Here is a 20,157-nt window from a genome sequence, read left to right as displayed (position 1 = left end):
CGTACTCCTACATCACATCTCTTGTATTTAGTTGATTTTTTGGTAGTGAAACATTTTAACTCCCTTCTCATTTCTTTTTTAGTATATTCTATAACTGTTTTCTTTGTGGTCACCATGGGGATTGCTTCCTAAACAACAATGACTGCCCACCTCTGTATCTGCATCTCCATAATAAGAAGCAGCAATTAGCGATCAGAACACAGATCTTGATATTTGTAGGACCAGATTCTTATTACCCACCCTGCAAGCTGATCTAAGAACACATACATGGCTGCCTGTATGGCTTGAGGTAGGGGTATGGATAGCTCCTGCTGAGCTAAGAGCTGAAATTAACCAAAATTAACCACAATTAACCCCCAAGCCTTTCCCTTGAAATAGCAAGCCTTCAACAAGACCCAGGAGTTCCCCTCGTGGCTCAGCAGTTAACGAACCTGACTAGTATCCATGAGGATGCGGGTTTGATCCCTGGCCTCACTCAGTGGGTTAAGGATCCAGCATTGCTGTGAGCTGTGGTGTAGGTTGCAGATGTGGCTTGGATCCCACATTGCTGTGGCTGTGTTGTAGGCTGGCAATTATAGCTCCTATTCGGCCCCTAGCCTGGTAATCTCCATGTGCCACAGGTATGACCCTAAAAAGACAAAAATAAATAAATAAATAAATAAATAAAAATAAAATAGTTACATCAGAAAGAGTCTGTCAGTTCAATTCCTAGTACTTCCTAGGCTGCCACTGTCCCAGAATCTTCTTGTAACCATCATGATTTTTACCTTCAATAAAATTAAACATTTCCTGAGCCCACTGACATTTTCAGCAAATTAATTCAGCTATTTTATTATTCTCAAATATAACAATATTGTACTTCATCTTATTTTCCTTAAAGCTCAATTCATCAAGATGCTGCTATTCTGATTTTAAAAGTTAAACATAATGTTTGGAAATGGTGTATTCTGGTTCATTCATTCATTCATTCATTCAATGAGTATTTACTAGGTGTCTACTACGAGTTCAGGACTGTTCTAGACATGAGAGATACAACAATGGGCAAGATAAAGTTCCTGCCCTCATAGAGTTTAAACAAAATAAGTAAATAAAGTATAAATGTTAGGTAGTAGAAACTGTCAAGGAGAAAATACAGCAGAGAAGAAGGATTAGATAAGACAGCCAAGGGATGTCCCCTCTCAGGGACGGATTCAGTAAATATCTGAAAAAGAGAGAGAAAGCCATTAAGATATGTGGGGTATGAGAAGGGTGAGGAGATTAGCATGGTAGCAGCAGGAAGGTTGAAAACTATTTAAATTTTGGACATATTTTAAAGAGCCAACAAGATTTAGTGGTAGGCCAAATGAGGAATACAGAAAGGAAAAAAACAAAAAAGAGAGGAATCAAAAATAATTCTTAAGATCCAAACTGAGCAACAAAATAAACTTACTGATAAGGGAGGACTATAAAACTATGCTATGTCCCCTTTCAAAACCTAAGCTTTTTTCATTTGGGCAATCTCAGATTGCAGTTTACCTCCCTATAAAAGGGACCATAAAGACTATTTTCTGGGTCTTATAAATTAAATCTTTCTTTTGATATCCCATGTTTTTAATAGTGCCAGTATTCTGGTGGGCGGGGGAAAGTGTGGGGATAGGGTGGTGGGAAAGTCTCTAGTTACAACTTGAATTAATATGAATGCCCAGGAACCATGTATACCAATTCCTAGAGCCATTTTGGAGGTTATTATTGTGAGTCCTGGCTTGTTTTAAACTGACCGGTCCTTGAAGCCTACTTGCCCTTTCCTTTTCAGATTACAGTTAAATAAAATGTTTCTACAGTTTTGTTTTCATTAACCAGACAGAAGAATAGACAGAATTAGCAACTGTTTTTTGAGAAACTGTACTATCTAACTTCTACTAGCTGGAAAGAAACATTTAATAAGAACAGAAAACAGGAGTTCCCGTTGTGGCTCAATGGTAATGAATCCAACTAATATCCACGAGGATGCAGGTTCAATCCCTGGCCTCACTCAGTGGGTTAAGGATCTGGCATTGCCATGAGCTGTGGTATAGGGCACAGATGAGGCTCAGATTCTGCATTGCTCTGGCTGTGCAGCAAGAGCTAGATCTCCAATTCAACCCACAGCCTGGTAACTTTCATATGCCACAGGTGCAAACCACCCCCCAAAAAAAAAGAACAGTCCAACACAGGTAATAATACCTTAAATTCCCATTGTGTTCTATATTATAAATGATGTCTTATTTATTTCAAGTTATTAGCACAGATGAGGAAACTGAGGCTTATACCAATTAAACTTTGTGCCCAATATCATTTTGGACAGTAATACCATTAAAACTGAGTTTTCTGACAAAGTCTAGTATTGTTCCCTACCATTAATATTCTCTATTCAAAACAATTTTTGTTAAGCTTAAATAATAAAACCACCTCAAGTTTGCTGCTATCTTCAGTATATATTTGCACTGTATTTGAAAAACATCGTGAAGAACACACTTTTTAAAACTGAACTTTTTTCATTCAATCCTTCACATATTTACTTATTATATTCATCATAGGGAAAAAATACTGAGTCCCTGGAGGATCAAAAATTAGCTCAACTATATCAACATACCTAAGATCTCACAGTCCTCGGCGTCTTTACCTATACATTAAGAAGCAAACAATGTAACCCTACTGTACTGAGGGTACAACTTTCCAAAATAGCTGAATTTTCCCTAAGACAAAGAAATAGGGAAAAAATGTAACCTTATTACATATTTGAAAGGTAATATATATGAAATAATGTAGTTGGATAAAAGCTTAAATCAACACTCCAAAAAAACCCCTGTAATAGTCATCTATACTAGAGGCCAGCAAACTTTTCTGTGAAGAGCCAGAAAGTAAATATTTTAGGTTTTACAGGCTATATCTCTTGTCACAACTACACAACTACTCAGTTCTGCAGCTATAGCATAAAAGAAGCCAGATACAATAAAATAAATGAATGGGTATGTTGTATTCCAATAATACTTAAAAATACAAATGGAGGGCTGGACTTGGCCTGTAGGCTATAGATTGCAAACTGTGATCTGTACTATGCTGAGCCCACTTCCTGATGAAGATGAAAAAAATGAAAGGATACAGACTATTACTCTCTTTATTCTTTAACCTCAAAACTTTGAATAAAATTAGATTTTTAAAAAATCATTGTTAAGTATAATAAAGTTTTTAGAAAAGAGCACTGATCTTTTAGGATACATACTAAAACATTTACAGATGAAATAATATGATATCTGGATCTGCTTCAAAATAATTCACTGGAGGAAACGGGAGGTAAGAGGGTACAGATAAGACAAAATAAGCCAGAAAAGGAAAACAAAGTAGGGTAATGGGTACACAAGATTCACTATACTATTCTATTTCTATAAATGTTTAAAATTTCCAATAATAGGGGAGTTCCCGTCGTGGCGCAGTGGTTAACGAATCCGACTAGGAACCAGGAGGTTGCGGGTTCGGTCCCTGCCCTTGCTCAGTAGGTTGACGATCCGGCGTTGCCGTGAGCTGTGGTGTAGGTTGCAGACGCGGCTCGGATCCCGCGTTGCTGTGGCTCTGGTGTAGGCCGGTGGCTACAGCTCCGATTCAACCCCTAGCCTGGGAACCTCCATATGCCGCGGGAGCGGCCCAAGAAATAGCAACAACAACAACAACAACAACAAAGACAAAAGCAAAAAAAAAAAAAAATTTCCAATAATAAAAATATTAATAGCAACAAATCAATTTACCAACAAGCTAGCACATGATGAATCACAACTTGAACTGCATTTGCAAAATCATTTTCTCCATCTTTTAAACCAGAATTTCCCAACTTCAACACTACTGACATTTTGAATCACACGATCCTTTGTTGTAGGAACTGTCCTGTATATTGTGGGAGGTTTCAGTAGCACCCTAGTATCCGCCAATTAGATGCCAGCAAAACTGCCCTGCTCCCTACCAACCAATTGTGACAATCAAAAATATCTCTAGAGGGAGTTCCCGTTGTGGTGCAGTGGTTAACGAATCCGACTTGGTTCGATCCCTGGCCTTGCTCAGTGGGTTAAGGATCCGGCGTTACCATGAGCTGTGGTGTGGGTCACAGATGCGGCTCGGATCCCCCATTGCTGTGGTTGTGGCATAGGCCACTGGCTATAGCTCCGATTAGACCCTAGCCTGGGAACCTTCATATGCCGCGGGAGCGGCTCAAGAACAAGAAAAGGCAAAAATACAAAAAAAAAAACTCTAAAAAATGTCTCCTATGGGACAAAAATGTCCCTAATTGAGAATCACTGTTTTAAACAAACTACATTGCTGTTTATGACAGATAATGTTATTCTTACATTCTAGAAATATAAAACTACAATGGATTTTTTAGTCTTAGGCAATGAATTGTATTCATACTTCTTTTTTTTTTTTTTTTAAAGCCCAAACCCACAGCATATGAAGGTTCTCAAGCTAGAGGTCGAATTGGAGCTGTAGTTGCCAGCCTACACCACAGCCACAGCAACACGGGATTCGAGCCGCTTCTGTGACCTACACCACAGCTCATGGCAACGCTAGATACTTAACCCACTTAGCCAGACCAGGGATCAAACCCGAAACCTCATGGTTCCTAGTCGGATTCATTAACCACTGAGCCTTGACAGGAACTCAATAGAATCTCTATTCTACACAACCTCTCACGTGAACAAGTCTTTAGAAACAAATTTATGGATAGACTCATGATGTCAGGTTTAGTAATTAAATTGTGAATAAGAAAAATACACTTAAAAAAATCAGGCAGGAAGAGCTCCTCTTGTGGCTCAGCAGAAATGAATCCGACTAGGGTCCATGAGGACACAGGTTCAATCCCTGGCCTCCCTCAGTGGGTTAAGGATCTGGCGTTGCCGTGAGCTATGGTGTAGGTCTCAAGACATGGCTCAGATCCCGCATTGCTGTGGCTGAGGTGCAGGCCGGCAGCTACAGCTCCGATTCAACCTCTACCCTGGGAACCTCCATATGATGCGTATGCAGCCCTAAAAAGACAAAAAAAAAAAAATCGATCAGGAGTTCCCGTCAGGGCTCAAGGGAAATGAATCTGACCCGGTTCAAACTCTAGCCTGGGAACCTCCAAAAAATAAAATTAAATTTAAAATTAAAAAATCAGGCAAAAGATTTTTCATTTTTCAAGCTCTCACCTTACTAGCTTTCATCAGAAAGATGTTAATATTTTAGTAGTTGTTGCTATTGTAGTTTCTGGAATTCATTAAACTAAAAAGTGGGATGTTCAACTCGGGGAATTTCACCCCATTTCGCAGATCATTTTACAACAATAAAATAAAGCAAATGCCTGCTATTTACAAAACACTGAATTTATAACAAATATTAGGTTCCTAAATTAATGACCAAAAAAAGTATGACTTAAAAATTACTATTGTAAAAGCAAAATCAAATAATATAATCTCATTCATAAATACATCACGGTAATAAAACTAGCATGAAGTTTAGAGACGACTAATGTGCTAATTTAAAATTCAAGCTTTAGGCAAAAGAAAATTCCAACATCAAAGATGACTTATTTATAGCTACAACACCAATGGATCTTTCGTAGCTGTCCAACAACTTGATACATATAATAGGAAAAATAAAAACAAAACTAATGTTAAGACTTCTCTTTTCAAATATATGTCTCCAAAATTTTGCACATCCTGGTGCTGCAGAGATGCAGCCAATCTTGTTGTGCCACAGTGAGAATTCCTATGATATATTTTTAAATGATTAGGTTATGGTTAATTATAACAAAAGTCATCCCTCATGCTAGCCCTACAATGAAATCCCAGTGACAATAAAAACCATTTATTTCTTCTTCTTTTTTTTTTTTTTTTGGCCAGGCTGGTGGCATGTGGAAGTTCCTGGGCCAGTTAACCAACCTGCACTACAGCAGAGATCTGAGCCACACAGCAGTGACAATGCTGAATCTTTAACCACTAGACCACTGGAGAACTCCTTACTTCTCCTTTAATAAGAATATACTCTAAGTTAAATTAAGCACTTATACACACATAGAGTGATACACATGCACTGCAAAATCTTCAAAAGCCCACATTAGGGTCAAGAAACATTGAGACTAAATAAATTCTAATTTACTGGTGCCCTCGGGGAGCAAAGAAAGGTCTCTGAGTGTCACAGATCAGGAACAGTTTTGCCCCACATGATTTATACTCCTCTTGCCTCCATTTTTCCAGTATGGTTTGTGACTAAAGCCAACTGGGCTCCCAAGGGCAGAGAGGTCTTACCATAGCAAAGGGAAACTCAGAAATCTCCACTAAGAATTAAGCCTGGAATATCAAGGAATCACAGAAAGACATAAAATGGTTCAAGATGTCTCTTTTTTTTTGTTTGTTTTTGTCTTTTGTCTTTTTTTTAGGGCCGCACCTGCGGCATATGGAGGTTCCCAGGCTGAGGGTCAAATCGGAGCTGTTGCTGCTGGCCTAAGCCACAGTCACAGCAACACCAGATCCGAGCCTCGTCTGCGACCTCTACCACAGCTCACGGCAACACTGGATCCTTAACCCACTGAGCGAGGCCAGGGATCGAACCCACAACCTCATAGTTCCTAGTCAGATTCGTTTCCACCATGCCATGATGGGGACTTCTTCAAGTTGTCTCTTGCCAATTTTTTCTTTTCAATCAGAAGAGCTTAAGAAAATATTAAATTTCAAAATGAAAACAATCCATCTCATAGAAATACCATCTAGGACATTAATTTTTACTTAAGATATTTTTAAAGCTTAGTTTAATTACCTCTGCTTCTACATCCACATTTTGCTTCAAAAGTAACTTCAAAATGTCAACATGTCCATTCTGACTAGCAGCTTGCATAGCTGTGTGACCAGCACACTGTCCATTTACCTAAATTAAAAAAAAAAAAAAAGATGAAGAAATGTTACGAATCAGAAAAAGCCAATCTATACATCTAGTATAGGTTTAAATCCGGCAAACTGTGTGATTCTATGAGAACAATTTAATTTGATGTTCTGTATATCCTAGTATAGGTCATCAGAAACCAAATTCTCTAATTTAGGGAGAAGTGCAAGTGTTTTTTAGAAAGATGAAAGTTCCATTGTTCAAAGAGTTATAAAGAACTCGCAAAGTTGAAAACAGAAAGGAAGGAAGGGAAGGAGGGAAGAAGGGACAAAGGGAAGTAAGTTATATTTGTTTTGTGCATGTGTGTCTATTTGAATCATTAAATCTCAGAGTCTGTTCCAATGAATAAAAAAGCAATGAAGTGAATGGAAAACCTTTAGAAAAGATATGGGCTACTAGAGTATAAATAAATTCAACTCAATGAATATAACTAAATACCAACTGTAAACAAACTACCATGAGGAGTAAGTACATAAATGAGTTACCAGGGTAGCTACACATAGCTGTTCTACTATGAAGGAGTAATCTCCAACTTTTTCTTCACTTTAGATATTGTGTAAATGCATAACTTACCCATAACATATGCAAGCCTAAGTACAATTCCTTAATCCCAGCACATTCACTCCCATCCATAAAACCATAAAAGATGGTTAAGGACACCAATTACTAATATCAGAAACAAAAGAGGGGATATCATTACAGAATTCCTGGACATTAAAAGGACAGTAAGGAATATTTTTGCCCACAAATTTGATAAACTAGATGAAAATGGTCCACTTTCTTGAAATATATAATCTGCCAAAACTCATACAAAAAGAAACGAGCCATCTGAAAAGGTTTATATCAAATTAAATAAAAAACTAATAACTTTACAAAACAGAAAGCACCAGGCCTATATGGGTTTTAACAGTGAATTCTACCAAACTTTTAAAGAATTATACCAATTCTCCACAATCTTTTTCAGAGGATAGAAGCAATCTATGAAAATAGCATTACCCTAATACCAAAAGCAGACAAGGATACTACAAGAAAGAAAAACTACAGACCAGTATCTCTCATGAACACAGACGCAAAAACATCAATAAAATGTTAGCAAATCAAATCCCAAAAAGTACATAAAGAATTACACACCACAACCAAGTGGGATTTATCCCAGATATGCAAGACTGGTTCAACATTCAAAACTGAGTGTTATGCATCACATGAACAGAGTTAAAAAGGAAAATCACATGATCATTATCAGTAGATACAAAAAAATCATCTGACAAAATCCAACACCCATTCACGATAAAAACTTGGTAAACAAGGAATTTCCTCAATTTGATAAAGACTAGATACAAAAAACTACAGCTAGCATATCTGATATACTAATCAATGGTGAGAAACTCCAAAGTTTCCTACTAAAATCATGTGCAAGACAAGCATGTCCTCTCTCATCACTTTTTCAACATCATACTAAAACTCCCTGCTAATACAGTAAGGCAAGAAAAAGAAATGAAAAGGATACAGATTGAGATATAAGACATAAACTGTCCTTATTCACAAATGACATGATCATCTATGCAGAAAATCCAAAAGAATGGACTAAAAGACTCCTAGAACTAATAAGTGATTTATAGCAAGGTTGAAGGATATGAGATTAATACAAAAGTGTCAATTGGGTTCCTAAATACTAACAAGTAGAATGTGAAATTAAAAACACAGTACCACTGCACAGCAAAGGAAATAATCAACAAAATGAAAAGGCAACCTACCAAATAGGAGAAAATATGTGCAAATTATATATCTGATAAGGGACAAATACCCAAAATATATAAAGAATTCAAACAACTCAATAGCAAAAAAAAAAAAAAAAATCTGATTAAAAAACAGGCAGAGGGGGATTCCTGTCATGGCTCAACAGAAATGAATCTGACTAGCAACAATAATGTCACAGGTTCGATCCGTGGCCTCACTCAGTGGGTTAAGGATCCAGAGTTGCCGTGAGCTGTGGTGTAGGTAGCAGACGTGGCTCAAATTTGGCATTGCTGTGGCTATGGCGTAGGCCAGCAGCTATAGCTCCAATTCAACCTCTAGCCTGGGAACTTCCATATGCAGAAAGTGAGGCCCTAAAAAGACAAAAAAAAAAAAAAAAGGCAGAGAACCTGAATGGACATTTTTCCGAAGAAGACATACAGATGGTAAACAGGTACATGAAAAGATGCTCAACATTACTAATAATCAAGGAAATGAAAAAAAAAAAAGCACAATGCATTTACGTTATCATCCCCACAAATTAAATTCTTAGGTATAAATCTAACAAAATATGTATAAGATCTACATGAGGAAAACTACAAAACTCTGGTGAATGAAATCAAGGAACTAAAGAAACAGAGTGATACTCCATCTTCATGGATAGGAAGACTTAATATTGTCAAGATGTCAGTTCTTCCCAAACTGATCTATAGATTCAGTGCAATCCCTATCAAAATCCCAGCAAGTTATTATGTAGATACAGACAATGTGATTCTAAACTTTATGTGGAAAGACAAAAGACCCAAAATAGCTAACCCAGTATTGAAGGAGAAGAACAAAGCTGGAGGACTGACACTATCTAAGACTTACTACAAAGCTCCAGTAATCAAGATAGTGCAGTACTGGCCAAACAATATTCAAATGGAACAATGGAAAAAAAGACAGCTCAAAAACAGCCTCTGATATATCGTCAAGTGATTTTTAACAAAGGAGCAGGAGTTTCCATTGTGGCTTAGCAGTAACAAACCTAACTAGTATCCATGAGGACATGGGTTCGATCCCTGGCCCTGCTTAGTAGGTTAAGGACCTGCCATTGTGTGGCTTGGATCTGGCATTGCTCTGGCTGCGGTGTAGGCTGGTACCTGCAGCTCCGATTCAACTCCTAGCCTAGGAACTTCCATATACCGTGGTTGTGGCCCTAAGAAGACCAAAAAAAGGAGCAAAGGCAATACAGCGAAGGAAAGATTGTCTCTTCAACAAATGGTGCTGGAACCACATGCAAAAAATGAATCTATACATAGACCTTACACCTTTCACAAAAATTAACTCAAATGGGTCATAGATGTAAATGTAAAACACAAAATAATAAAACTCCTAAAAGATAAAATAGAAGAAGCCCTTGATGATCTTGCATATGGTAATATCTTTTTAAGATACAACACCAAAGACATAATCCATGAAAGAAATAGTTAAACTTTAAAAAATGGAAAAATAAAAAGAAATAATTGATAAGCTAAACTTCATTTAAAATTAAGAATTTCTGTTCTTTACTCCCAAAGTAACGGAAATTTAGCAAGAGTAAACCAATGGCGGAGTTCCCGTCATGGCGCAGTGGTTAACGAATCCGACTAGGAACCAGGAGGTTGCGGGTTCGGTCCCTGCCCTTGCTCAGTGGGTTAACGATCCGGCATTGCCGTGAGCTGTGGTGTAGGTTGCAGACGCGGCTCGGATCCCGCGTTGCTGTGGCTCTGGCGTAGGCCGGTGGCTGCAGCTCCGATTCGACCCCTAGCCTGGGAACCTCCATATGCCATGGGAGCGGCCCAAGAAATAGCAATAGCAACAACAACAACAACAAAAAAGACAAAAAAAAAAGTAAACCAATGGGACCTAACCAAACCGACAAGCTTTTGCACAGCAAAGGAAACCATAAAAAAAAAAAAAAAAAGGAGTAAAAAGGAGTTCCCATCATGGCTCAGTGGTTAACGAATCCGACTAGGAACCATGACGTTGTGGGTTCGATCCCTGGCCTCGCTCAGTGGGTTAAGGATCCGGCATTGCCGTGAGCTGTGGTGTAGGTTGCAGACACAGCTCGGATCCCACGTTGCCGTGGCTCTGGCACAGGCTGGTGGCTACAGCTCCGATTAGACTCCTAGCCTGGGAACCTCCATATGCCATGGAAGCGGCCCTAGAAAAGGCAAAAAAAAAACAAAAAACAAAAACAAAAAGACAACTTACAGAATGGGAGAAAATAGTTTCAAACGATGCAACTAACAATGGCTTAATCTCTCAAATATACAAACAACTTATACAACTCAACAGCAAAAAAGCCAACAACCCAATGGAAAAGTGGGCAAAAGACCTGAATAGATATTTCTCCAAAGAAGATACAGGGATGGCCAACAGGCACATGAAAAAATGCTCAACATCACTGATTATCAGAGAAATGCAAATCAAAACTCCTATGAGATACCACCTCACACCAGTCAGAATGGCCATCATTAAGAAGCCCACAAATAACAAATGCTGGAGGGGGTGTGGAGAAAAGGGAACCCTCCTGCACGGTTGGTTCGAATGTAAACTGGTACAACCACTGTGGAAAACACTATGGAGGTACCTCAGAAAAGTAAATATAGAACTACCATATGACCCAGCAATCCCACCCTTGGGCATATATCCAGACAAAACTTTCCTTGAAAAAGACACATGCACCCGCAGGTTCACTGCAGCACTATTCACAATAGCCAAGACATGGAAACAACCTAAATGCCCATTGACAGATGGATAGATTTAAGAAGATGTGGTATATATACACAATGGAATACTGCTCAGCCATAAACAAGAACAAAATAATGCCACTTGCAGAAACATGGATGAAACTAGAGACTCTCATACTAAGTGAAGTCAGAAAGAGTAAGACAAATACCATATGACATCAGTTATAACTGGAATCTAATATACAGCACAAATAAACCTTTCCACAGAAAAGAAACTCATGGACTTGGAGAACAAACTTGTGATTGCCAAGGGGGAGGGAGTGGGGTGGACTGGGAATCTGGGGTTAACAGATACAAACTATTGCCTTTGGAATAGATAAGCAATGAGATCCTGCTGTACAGCACTGGGAACTATATCTAGTCACATGTGATGGAGCGTGATGGAGGATAGTGTGAGAAAAACAATGTGTATGTATGTGAATGTGTGACTAGGTCACTTTGCTGTACAACAGAAAATTGACAGAACACTGTAAACCAACTATAATGGAAAAAACAAAAATCATTTAAAAAAAGAATTTCTGCTTTTCAAAATATCAAGGTAATAGGAAGACAAGCCACAGACTGAGAAAAAAATATTTTCAAAAGGCATATCTGATAAAGTACTGTTATCCAAAATACATAAAGAGGAGTTCCCATCCTGGCACAGCGGAAACAAATCCGACTAGGAACCATGAGGTTTCGGGTTCGATCCCTGTCCTCGCTCAGTGGGTTAAGGATCCAGTGTTGCCGTGAGCTGTGGTGTAGGTCAAAGACGTGGCTCAGATCCCGAGTTGCTGTGGCTATGGCGTAGGCCAGCAGCTATAGCTCCAATTAGACCCCTAGTATGGGAATCTTCATATGCTGCGGGTGTGGCCCTAAAAAAAAAAAAAAAATATATATATATATGTATGTATATATATATATATATATATGTATGTATTTTATATATATATGTATGTATGTATTTTATATATATAAAATACAAAGAACTATTAAAACTCAAAATTAAGAAAACAACCCATTAACAAATGGGCCAAAGACCTGAACAGACATCTTATTAAAGAAGATACCCAGATGCCAAATAAGCATAGGAAAATATGCTCTAATCATATGTCATCAGGGGTTAAAACAACAAGATGCCATCGCCACCTATTAGATTAGCCAATATCCAAAACACTGGTAACACCAAGTGGTGGCAGGATATGGAACAACAGGCACTCTCATATAGTACTGGTAGGAATGCAAAGTGGCGCACCCAATTTGGAAGACAGTGTGGCAGTCTCCTACAAAACTGAACACATTCTCACTATATGATCCAGTAATTACATTCCTTAGCATTTAACTAAAGAAGTGAAAAGTTATGTCCACATAAAACCTACATGCAGACATTTACAGCAGCTTTATTCCTAACAAAACTTGGAAGCAACCAATATGTCCTTCAATAGATGAATGTATCAACTGTGGTATATCCAGACAATGAAATATTAATTAGCACTAAAGAGAAGTGAGCAATCAAGCAATGAGTGCTGAAAAGTTATATACGGTATGATTCCAACTATACGGTTTTCTGGAAAAGGCAAAACTATGACTACAATGAAAACATCAGTGGTTGCCAGAGGTAGGGTGGGAAAGAGAGGTGAACAGGTAGAGCACAAAAGACATTTAGGACAGTGAAAATACTCCATGTGATATTATAATGATAGATGTCATTATACTTTTGTACAAACCCATAGATGGCACAATACCAAGAGTGAATCCTAAGATAAACTATGGACTTTGAGTGATTATGATATGTCAATATAGGTTCATCCTAAGTAAACAAATGTACCATTCTGGCAAGTGATGTTGATAATGGGGGAGGCTATGCATTTGTATGGACTGGGGGAATACATGGGAAATCTCTGAACCTCTCTCAGTTTCAGTTTGTGAAACCTAAAACTGCACTAAAAATAAAATCTAAAATTAAAAAATCATCAATAATTCCAGACATGAAAGACATGATTTCTAAAATAAAAAGATCAAACATCAAAAGCAATGGGTGAAAACAGATCCACATCAAGGCACAACACTGTACAAGTTCAGACATTGGTGAAAAAAGGAGATCTTCATGCTTGACAGAAAAAACAGCTCCCATGCAGGATCAGGAATCAAAACGGCTTAATAAGTCTTCTCAACAGCAATTCTGAATGCTGGAAGAAAATGGGATTATTCTGAAGAAATGATATCTAACCATGAATTTTATTCCCATTTAAAACTTAATTGTGGACCTCTCTGGTGGTGCAGCGAGTTAAGGACCCGGAGTTGTCACAGCTGTGGCTTGGGTTGCTGCCATGGCATGGATTTGATCCCTCGGCCAGGAACATACTCACAGACTTAGAGAACAGACTTGTGTTTGCCAAGGTGGGGAAGGGATGGAATGGGAGTTTGGAATTAACAGACACCAACCTATTATACATAGAAATACAGTCCTACTGCATAGCACAGGGAACTATATTCAACATCCTGTGATAAACCACAACTGAAAAGAATACAAAAAAGAATGTATATTCATATGAATACACATATATATGTATAACTAAACATGAATAACTGAACATATGAATGAATATATATTAGACATTATATAGATATAACTGAATATATACGAGTACACATATGTATGTATAATTGAATCACTTGCTGTACAGCAGAAATTAACACAACATTGTAAATGAAGAATACTTCAATCAAATAAAAAAAAAGCAAAACAGGAGTTCCCGTCGTAGCGTAGTGGTTAACGAATCCAACTAGAAACCATGAGGTTGCGGGTTCGGTCCCTGCCCTTGCTCAGTGGGTTAACGATCCGGCGTTGCCGTGAGCTGTGGTGTAGGTCGCGGCTCGGATCTCGAGTTGCTGTGGCTCTGGCGTAGGCCAGTGGCTACAGCTCCGATTCGACCCCTAGCCTGGGAACCTCCATATGCCACGGGAGCGGCCCAAAGAAATAGCAAAAAAAAGACAAAAAAAAAGCAAAACTCCTAAAACAAAAATCAAGAAATAACAACAGGAGTTCCTGTTGTGGTGCAACGGAAACGAATCTGACTAGTATCCATGACTAGTATCCATGACTAGTGTCCATGACTAGTGTCCATGAGAACGTGGGTTCAACCCCTGGCCTCACTCAGTGGGTCGGGGATCTGGCATTGCCGTGGCTGTGATACAGGCCGGCAGCTGTAGCTCTAATTCGACCCTAGCCTGGGAACCTCCACATGCCGCAGCTGTGTCCCTAAAAAGAAAAAAAAAAAAAAAAGAGAGAGAGAGAGAGAGAAATAACAATAGAAGTATGTTACTGAAAGATATGGAGGTAAATGTATGAAGAAAAATTGGCTGAAAGAGATGAAAATAGTTGTCTCTGAAGAAAAGGAAAGTAAGATTGAGGAGATGTTGTTTTTCATAACAAACCTTATAGAGCTAGTTTTTCCTTTAAATTTTGAGAATGTATGACATTTTAAAAAAACAATGAAAAAGATTAATGAAAAAAATTAAGTACAATAAAATGTAAATCTGCTTGACTGAATATAAGAGAGGTCTGACTCTACCTTCCAAACACAAAAAACATCTGGTACTTTAATATCTGAAACAAATTATTTGTGATAGAGCTCACATGCAATTAGGAAATCACTGTTGTGCTGCTGCAATTGATCTCTCTCTAGAAAACCTAAAATGCCACATAAGCTCATAGAAACAAGATGTTTTTTACCTTATAATTATAACTATCTACATACTTACATGCAAAGATGTGGCAACAAAAGCCCTTGCTACACAGTGACAAGGATCCAAACTTACACTCAATGTACAGTCTCTTCCCCAGCACTGGTATCACACTGGTGCCAGAAAAGTACCAAGGGCAAAGCCAATGGACAACTAAGAAAGAACCAAAATTTAAATTTTTTTTCTTTTTGTTGACACACCTATGGCATATGAAAGTTCCCAGGCTAGGAGTCAAATCAGAGCTACAGCTGCTGGCCTACACCACAGCCACAGCAACACTGGGTCCTTAACCACAGAGTGAGGCCAGGGATCAAACCCCCATCCTCAGGGACACTATGTTGCGTTCTTAACCCACTGAGCCAAAACAGGAATTCCCCAAAATTTAAATTCTGGACCCATTTAAAATAGGGCTTATGTGAATGATGAAATTACAACATAAACTATTAACATTTACAAAATGCAAAACCCCTAACTCGCCCGCACTAAATTAAGGAACAGTCAACTTTCACAGGGAGAAGAGGGAAAAGGTTTAGATTAAATGTATTTACATGAGAAAATTTCACTGAATTTCCCAAAAGGACACTAACTACTCAAAAACCTATGCTTGACCTAAATTTTGTCAGTGACTGACCTAAGTTGATGTAAATTTTGTCAATCATAAAATTTTAAAAAGTCACAGTGTTAAAACATCAATATCACTTAGAAATACACATTGAAGAAATGATGTCTGGTGTCTTTTTTAAAATATCACAGAAAAACAGGGAAGAAGGAACAGATGAAGCCCAGGTGGCAAAATCTTAATAACTGCTGAAGTTTAAGGTTCATTACACTATTCTGTTTTTGTGTATGCTTCAAAATAATTTTTAAAATGCTCACATCCACATCTGGTCTTTTTAGCAAATCTTCCACTTTAGCAACATCTCCATTGGCAGCAGCCTTAACTAATTCTTCATTGAGGTCACCAGATTCTTGGGTTTCAAATAATTTCTTCAAGAGTTGGGAGAGTCTTTCTGTAAAGCATCAAATAAAGCTAATATAGGAGGATCTCAATCCTTAACTACTAACAGACAAGCATTACCCATATGCCTATAATATATACTTTTCCTTTTTTATTATTTCTATCATTAATATCATTTTGTACTGTGCTATTACCCATGCAAGTTATAATTACTACCATATAAAGCTGCATTAAATTCAAGACCACAAGTATTTCCAGTTTATTCTAATTCATATATTTCAAGTTAAAATTTCAAAAAGAAGAGCATTACATACAAATTATAATTTAAGATTTAGGTGTCATACCAAAATATTATATGAACACACTGCAATGGAAGTGTTATAATGACACAATTGCCTTTCAGATCTTAAGCATATTATATTGACTCTTAGATCTCAATGCTACAGATCAACAGATCAATGACTAGTATTCATCATAAATGTAAAAATTGAGAAATAAAAAAATTTAAAAAGATTATTATTCAAAAGAAATATAACCTTTATAGCATCTGTGGAAATATTTTATGGACAAACCAACATTTAGTTAAAGATGGAGCTCTAGGTATTAATAATATACTTCAAAGGCAAGTGATTGGTTTTGACTAAAACAAGAAAAAAATAGGGATGTGTTTATATAAACCCTTTCATAAGTTTTTTTTTTCTAAATAGCATTTATCAGTAGGGAATCTACTCAGTTCTACTCCTTAACTCTTGGATCTACTTACTAGAAAGCAAAGAAATCACAAAGTGGGGTAGAGGACCAACACCAAGTCCACATTATTTGAGAAAAGGATATTAACCATGCTTCACTCTTTTGAATTGTACAGAGTCAACCTATAGTCAGCCTACTATGATGCCATCTAATCTCAAGGTAAAAATAAATACCACATGATTTAAACTTCAAACACATTAGCAAATTACAGCAGGAAAGAAGAGACAGAAGCTGAGGAAGTAGAAAGCGGTACAAAATAAAACTGGAGGTTACCCAATGTTTCCTTTACTTTCTTAATGTTCACAGTTATGGTTCTATCTCGTTTTCCGGATGGCAGTAATATACATTCAGTAAGTTTTAATTTGTAGAATGAACTGAGTGTGCACAAAGCTGGAGTATAAGAAGGAAAGACTTTGGGCATGAGTTCACCTCAGCATCCAGCGTATTCATATCTCAACACACAGCTCTCTATTCACTGTGGCACGTATAACTCATTTAATGACTAGAGAAAAAGTATAGTTGACATGTAAAAACATCAAAAAGAAAGCCATCTGCTAGCAATAATGTTGGAAATAAAAAGAAAATAAAGCAGTCTAAGAAAATGATGGTTCTTTGGCAGAAAACAAAAGTTCTGACTCAGGAGTAGAATACTGAATTCCAAACATCTCTGATTTGATTTGGAGAAGCCCTTGATACGTCCAAGAAAAAAACACGTGTTTATGAAAATTTTCCAGGACATGCCTCAGCCAGAACATAGTTGTGAAGCGTATGAAAAAGAAAACTTTAGCGAAAACTTAAAAGGTAGTTAATATTTCAGTGAATTTATGTGACCTGGGAGAAAACCAAGAACACATACAACATTATCTGTATATGAGAGCTGGAAAATTAGGAAGGTTCTAGTGTAAACCACATTACTTTCAGAGAAACATGAAACAAAACATACCACCAGATGCATTGCTTATAGCTGATCCTGCAGATGCCACCTTGGAAACTGCTGCGGGATTGTATGTCCAAGACGTTCCACAAACTTCTACCTTTAAATCACTGTCTGAATAAATCTGTTGTACTCGGCCAACTTTACCTAAAGTCTTTAAAAAAAATTAAGTTCATGTTTCCAAGTCTAATGTATATATCAAAAAATCAATCACCAGTTTTTACATGTTTAAAGTATTAATTTTACTTCATTCCTAATTTTAAAAAAAAGATAATCATGTTCAAATGGGTTATTTGTTAACTACAAGCTATAGAGTATCTTTAAAAAATATTTTCATATTATATATCTCTCTCTTAAATATTCCACAAGAATATAAAAACAATCATGACAATCTGCCTCATTCAGAAAAGCTCACAAAATCCTCCTTTTTGATATAACCTTTCTTTTTTTCTTTTTTGTCTTTTTTTTTTGCTATTTCTTTGGGCTGCTCTCCCGGCATATGGAGGTTCCCAGGCTAGGGGTCTAATCGGAGCTGTAGCCACCGGCCTACGCCAGAGCCACAGCAACTCGAGATCCGAGCCGTGTCTGCGACCTACACCACAGCTCACGGCAACGCCGGATCGTTAACCCACTGAGCAAGGGCAGGGACCGAACCCGCAACCTCATGGTTCCTAGTCGGATTCGTTAACCACTGCGCCACGACGGGAACTCCAACCTTTCTTTTTTAATCTAAGATACCTCTTGAGAAGTTGTAACTCAAGTAGTCCAAAACCATCATGAATCCAGCCTAAAAAAATAAAATCTGATTTCTGAAAAAGACAACTTAAACCAAAAAGGGCTCAAAGAGTACATCTATGTTTAAATCCTTTTTGGAATCAAATCTGATTTCAAAACAGAATTATGTAGAAATAACACGCTTAGTAAATGCAGGGAATAGGAAGAGCAATGAGGTACAAAACACAATCAGCAGCAGCTCTTACCATATGGCAGGTTCTGTTCTAAGAGCGTTCTATGTATTGACTCACCTAACGTGTAAAACCCTGAACGTTATGTGATATTATTAGCCCCATTTCAAACTCAGGCCCCAAACCCATTCTCTTATGCACAATGAAATAACCAATAACAACACTAGAAAACTGGTGAAGAATAGTGATAATATCTATTTCCTAACACAGAGGAGATTGTCCTTAAACTTGTTTTCTCATTTGACCTCTCCACAGCATCAACCTCAACTTCTTGAAAATACTCCCTGGATTTCTGGATAACAGTCTTGTCTTTCTGCCCGTTCCTCCCCTTTCTCCACTCTCTGGACTCCTTTTCCTTCTTCATATCCCTAAATCTGTTCATTCTCCCAAAATGCTATTCCTTAGCTCTTTACCCTACTTTCTTGGAAATTCATCCTGTTTCCAACAACTTCAAAATATAGTAACTACTCTAGGCCTGTTTATCCCTCTCCTCACCCCCAACACACACAAATTTTAAATTCCAATTAGACATTTTCACTTAGAATTTTCGGTAATCACCTCAAACTCTTAGGCTGTATTCTTTGTTTTTTCCTCCTTCAATGTTCTTTATAGAAAATCTCAAACACACAAAAACAGACAATAATACATTAAATCCTCATATACCCATCAACCAGTTTTAATATTTGTTAGCTCATGGCCAATCTGGTTTTCCCAACCCATTTCCCCTCCTGTATTATTTTGTTATTGTAAACTCTTCTTTAAAAAAAAAACCATAACTTCAATATTATTATCAGTCCATCCCAAACTACCAATAACTCTAAAATAACATAAACTACTAATCAGTGTTCAAATTTCCAGTTGCCTCACAAATGATTTTTTTTTAGTTTGTTTAAATCAAGTTCCAAATAAAGTCTACACATTTTTTCTTTGCAAATTATTTGTTGAAGAAACAGTGTTATTTGTCCTATTAAGTTTCATCTGATCTGAATTTTGCTAAATGGTATAGTTTAATAGGTTATCTGTCTTTGTATTTGGTAAGAAACCCTTCAAATTGGCTGCTAGATCTTTTTAACATCACCTTAAAATCTTTGATAGTTTCCTTGCTATCTGGTATGAGCCTCATCTTGGTCACTTCCTGCCAAAGAGCTGTAATTCACCATTTCTCCAAAGAGCCCTGCTTCTTCAGAGAGGGAAAGGCTATTTCAAGACATTATCTGGGCACCGAAGTTGGTTACTGTTACTGGAACGGTTACTGGGTCCAGGTCTTATCAAGGACAGAGCTAGAGAGTTGGGGGGAGGGGGTTTGTTTTGAAACAAAGATAAAATAAGTCAGGGGTTTAAACACTCTGCCAATTCAAATTTAAGACTAGAGGGTTTTTACTTAACCACTTCTCT

At 37.5% G+C, this 20,157-nt stretch overlaps 1 protein-coding gene across 1 annotated transcript in view; it reads right to left on the bottom strand.

The window, feature by feature from the left end:
* The window catches only part of MIB1 (MIB E3 ubiquitin protein ligase 1), a 123,334-nt gene that overhangs the window by 55,564 nt on the left and 47,613 nt on the right, over nucleotides 1-20,157 (bottom strand). The window contains exons 8-10 of the mRNA XM_047793887.1: nucleotides 17,807-17,951; nucleotides 16,032-16,165; nucleotides 6,799-6,906 (exon numbers count right to left, since the gene is read on the bottom strand). Of these exons, the coding sequence (XP_047649843.1) occupies nucleotides 6,799-6,906; nucleotides 16,032-16,165; nucleotides 17,807-17,951 (387 nt within the window). The remainder of the gene's footprint in view (nucleotides 1-6,798; nucleotides 6,907-16,031; nucleotides 16,166-17,806; nucleotides 17,952-20,157) is intronic.

This window comes from Phacochoerus africanus, chromosome 8 (assembly GCF_016906955.1).
Source record: "Phacochoerus africanus isolate WHEZ1 chromosome 8, ROS_Pafr_v1, whole genome shotgun sequence".
NCBI lineage: Eukaryota > Metazoa > Chordata > Mammalia > Artiodactyla > Suidae > Phacochoerus > Phacochoerus africanus.
Note: the sequence above shows the minus strand (reverse complement) of the source record. Positions and strands in the feature narration are given on the sequence as shown.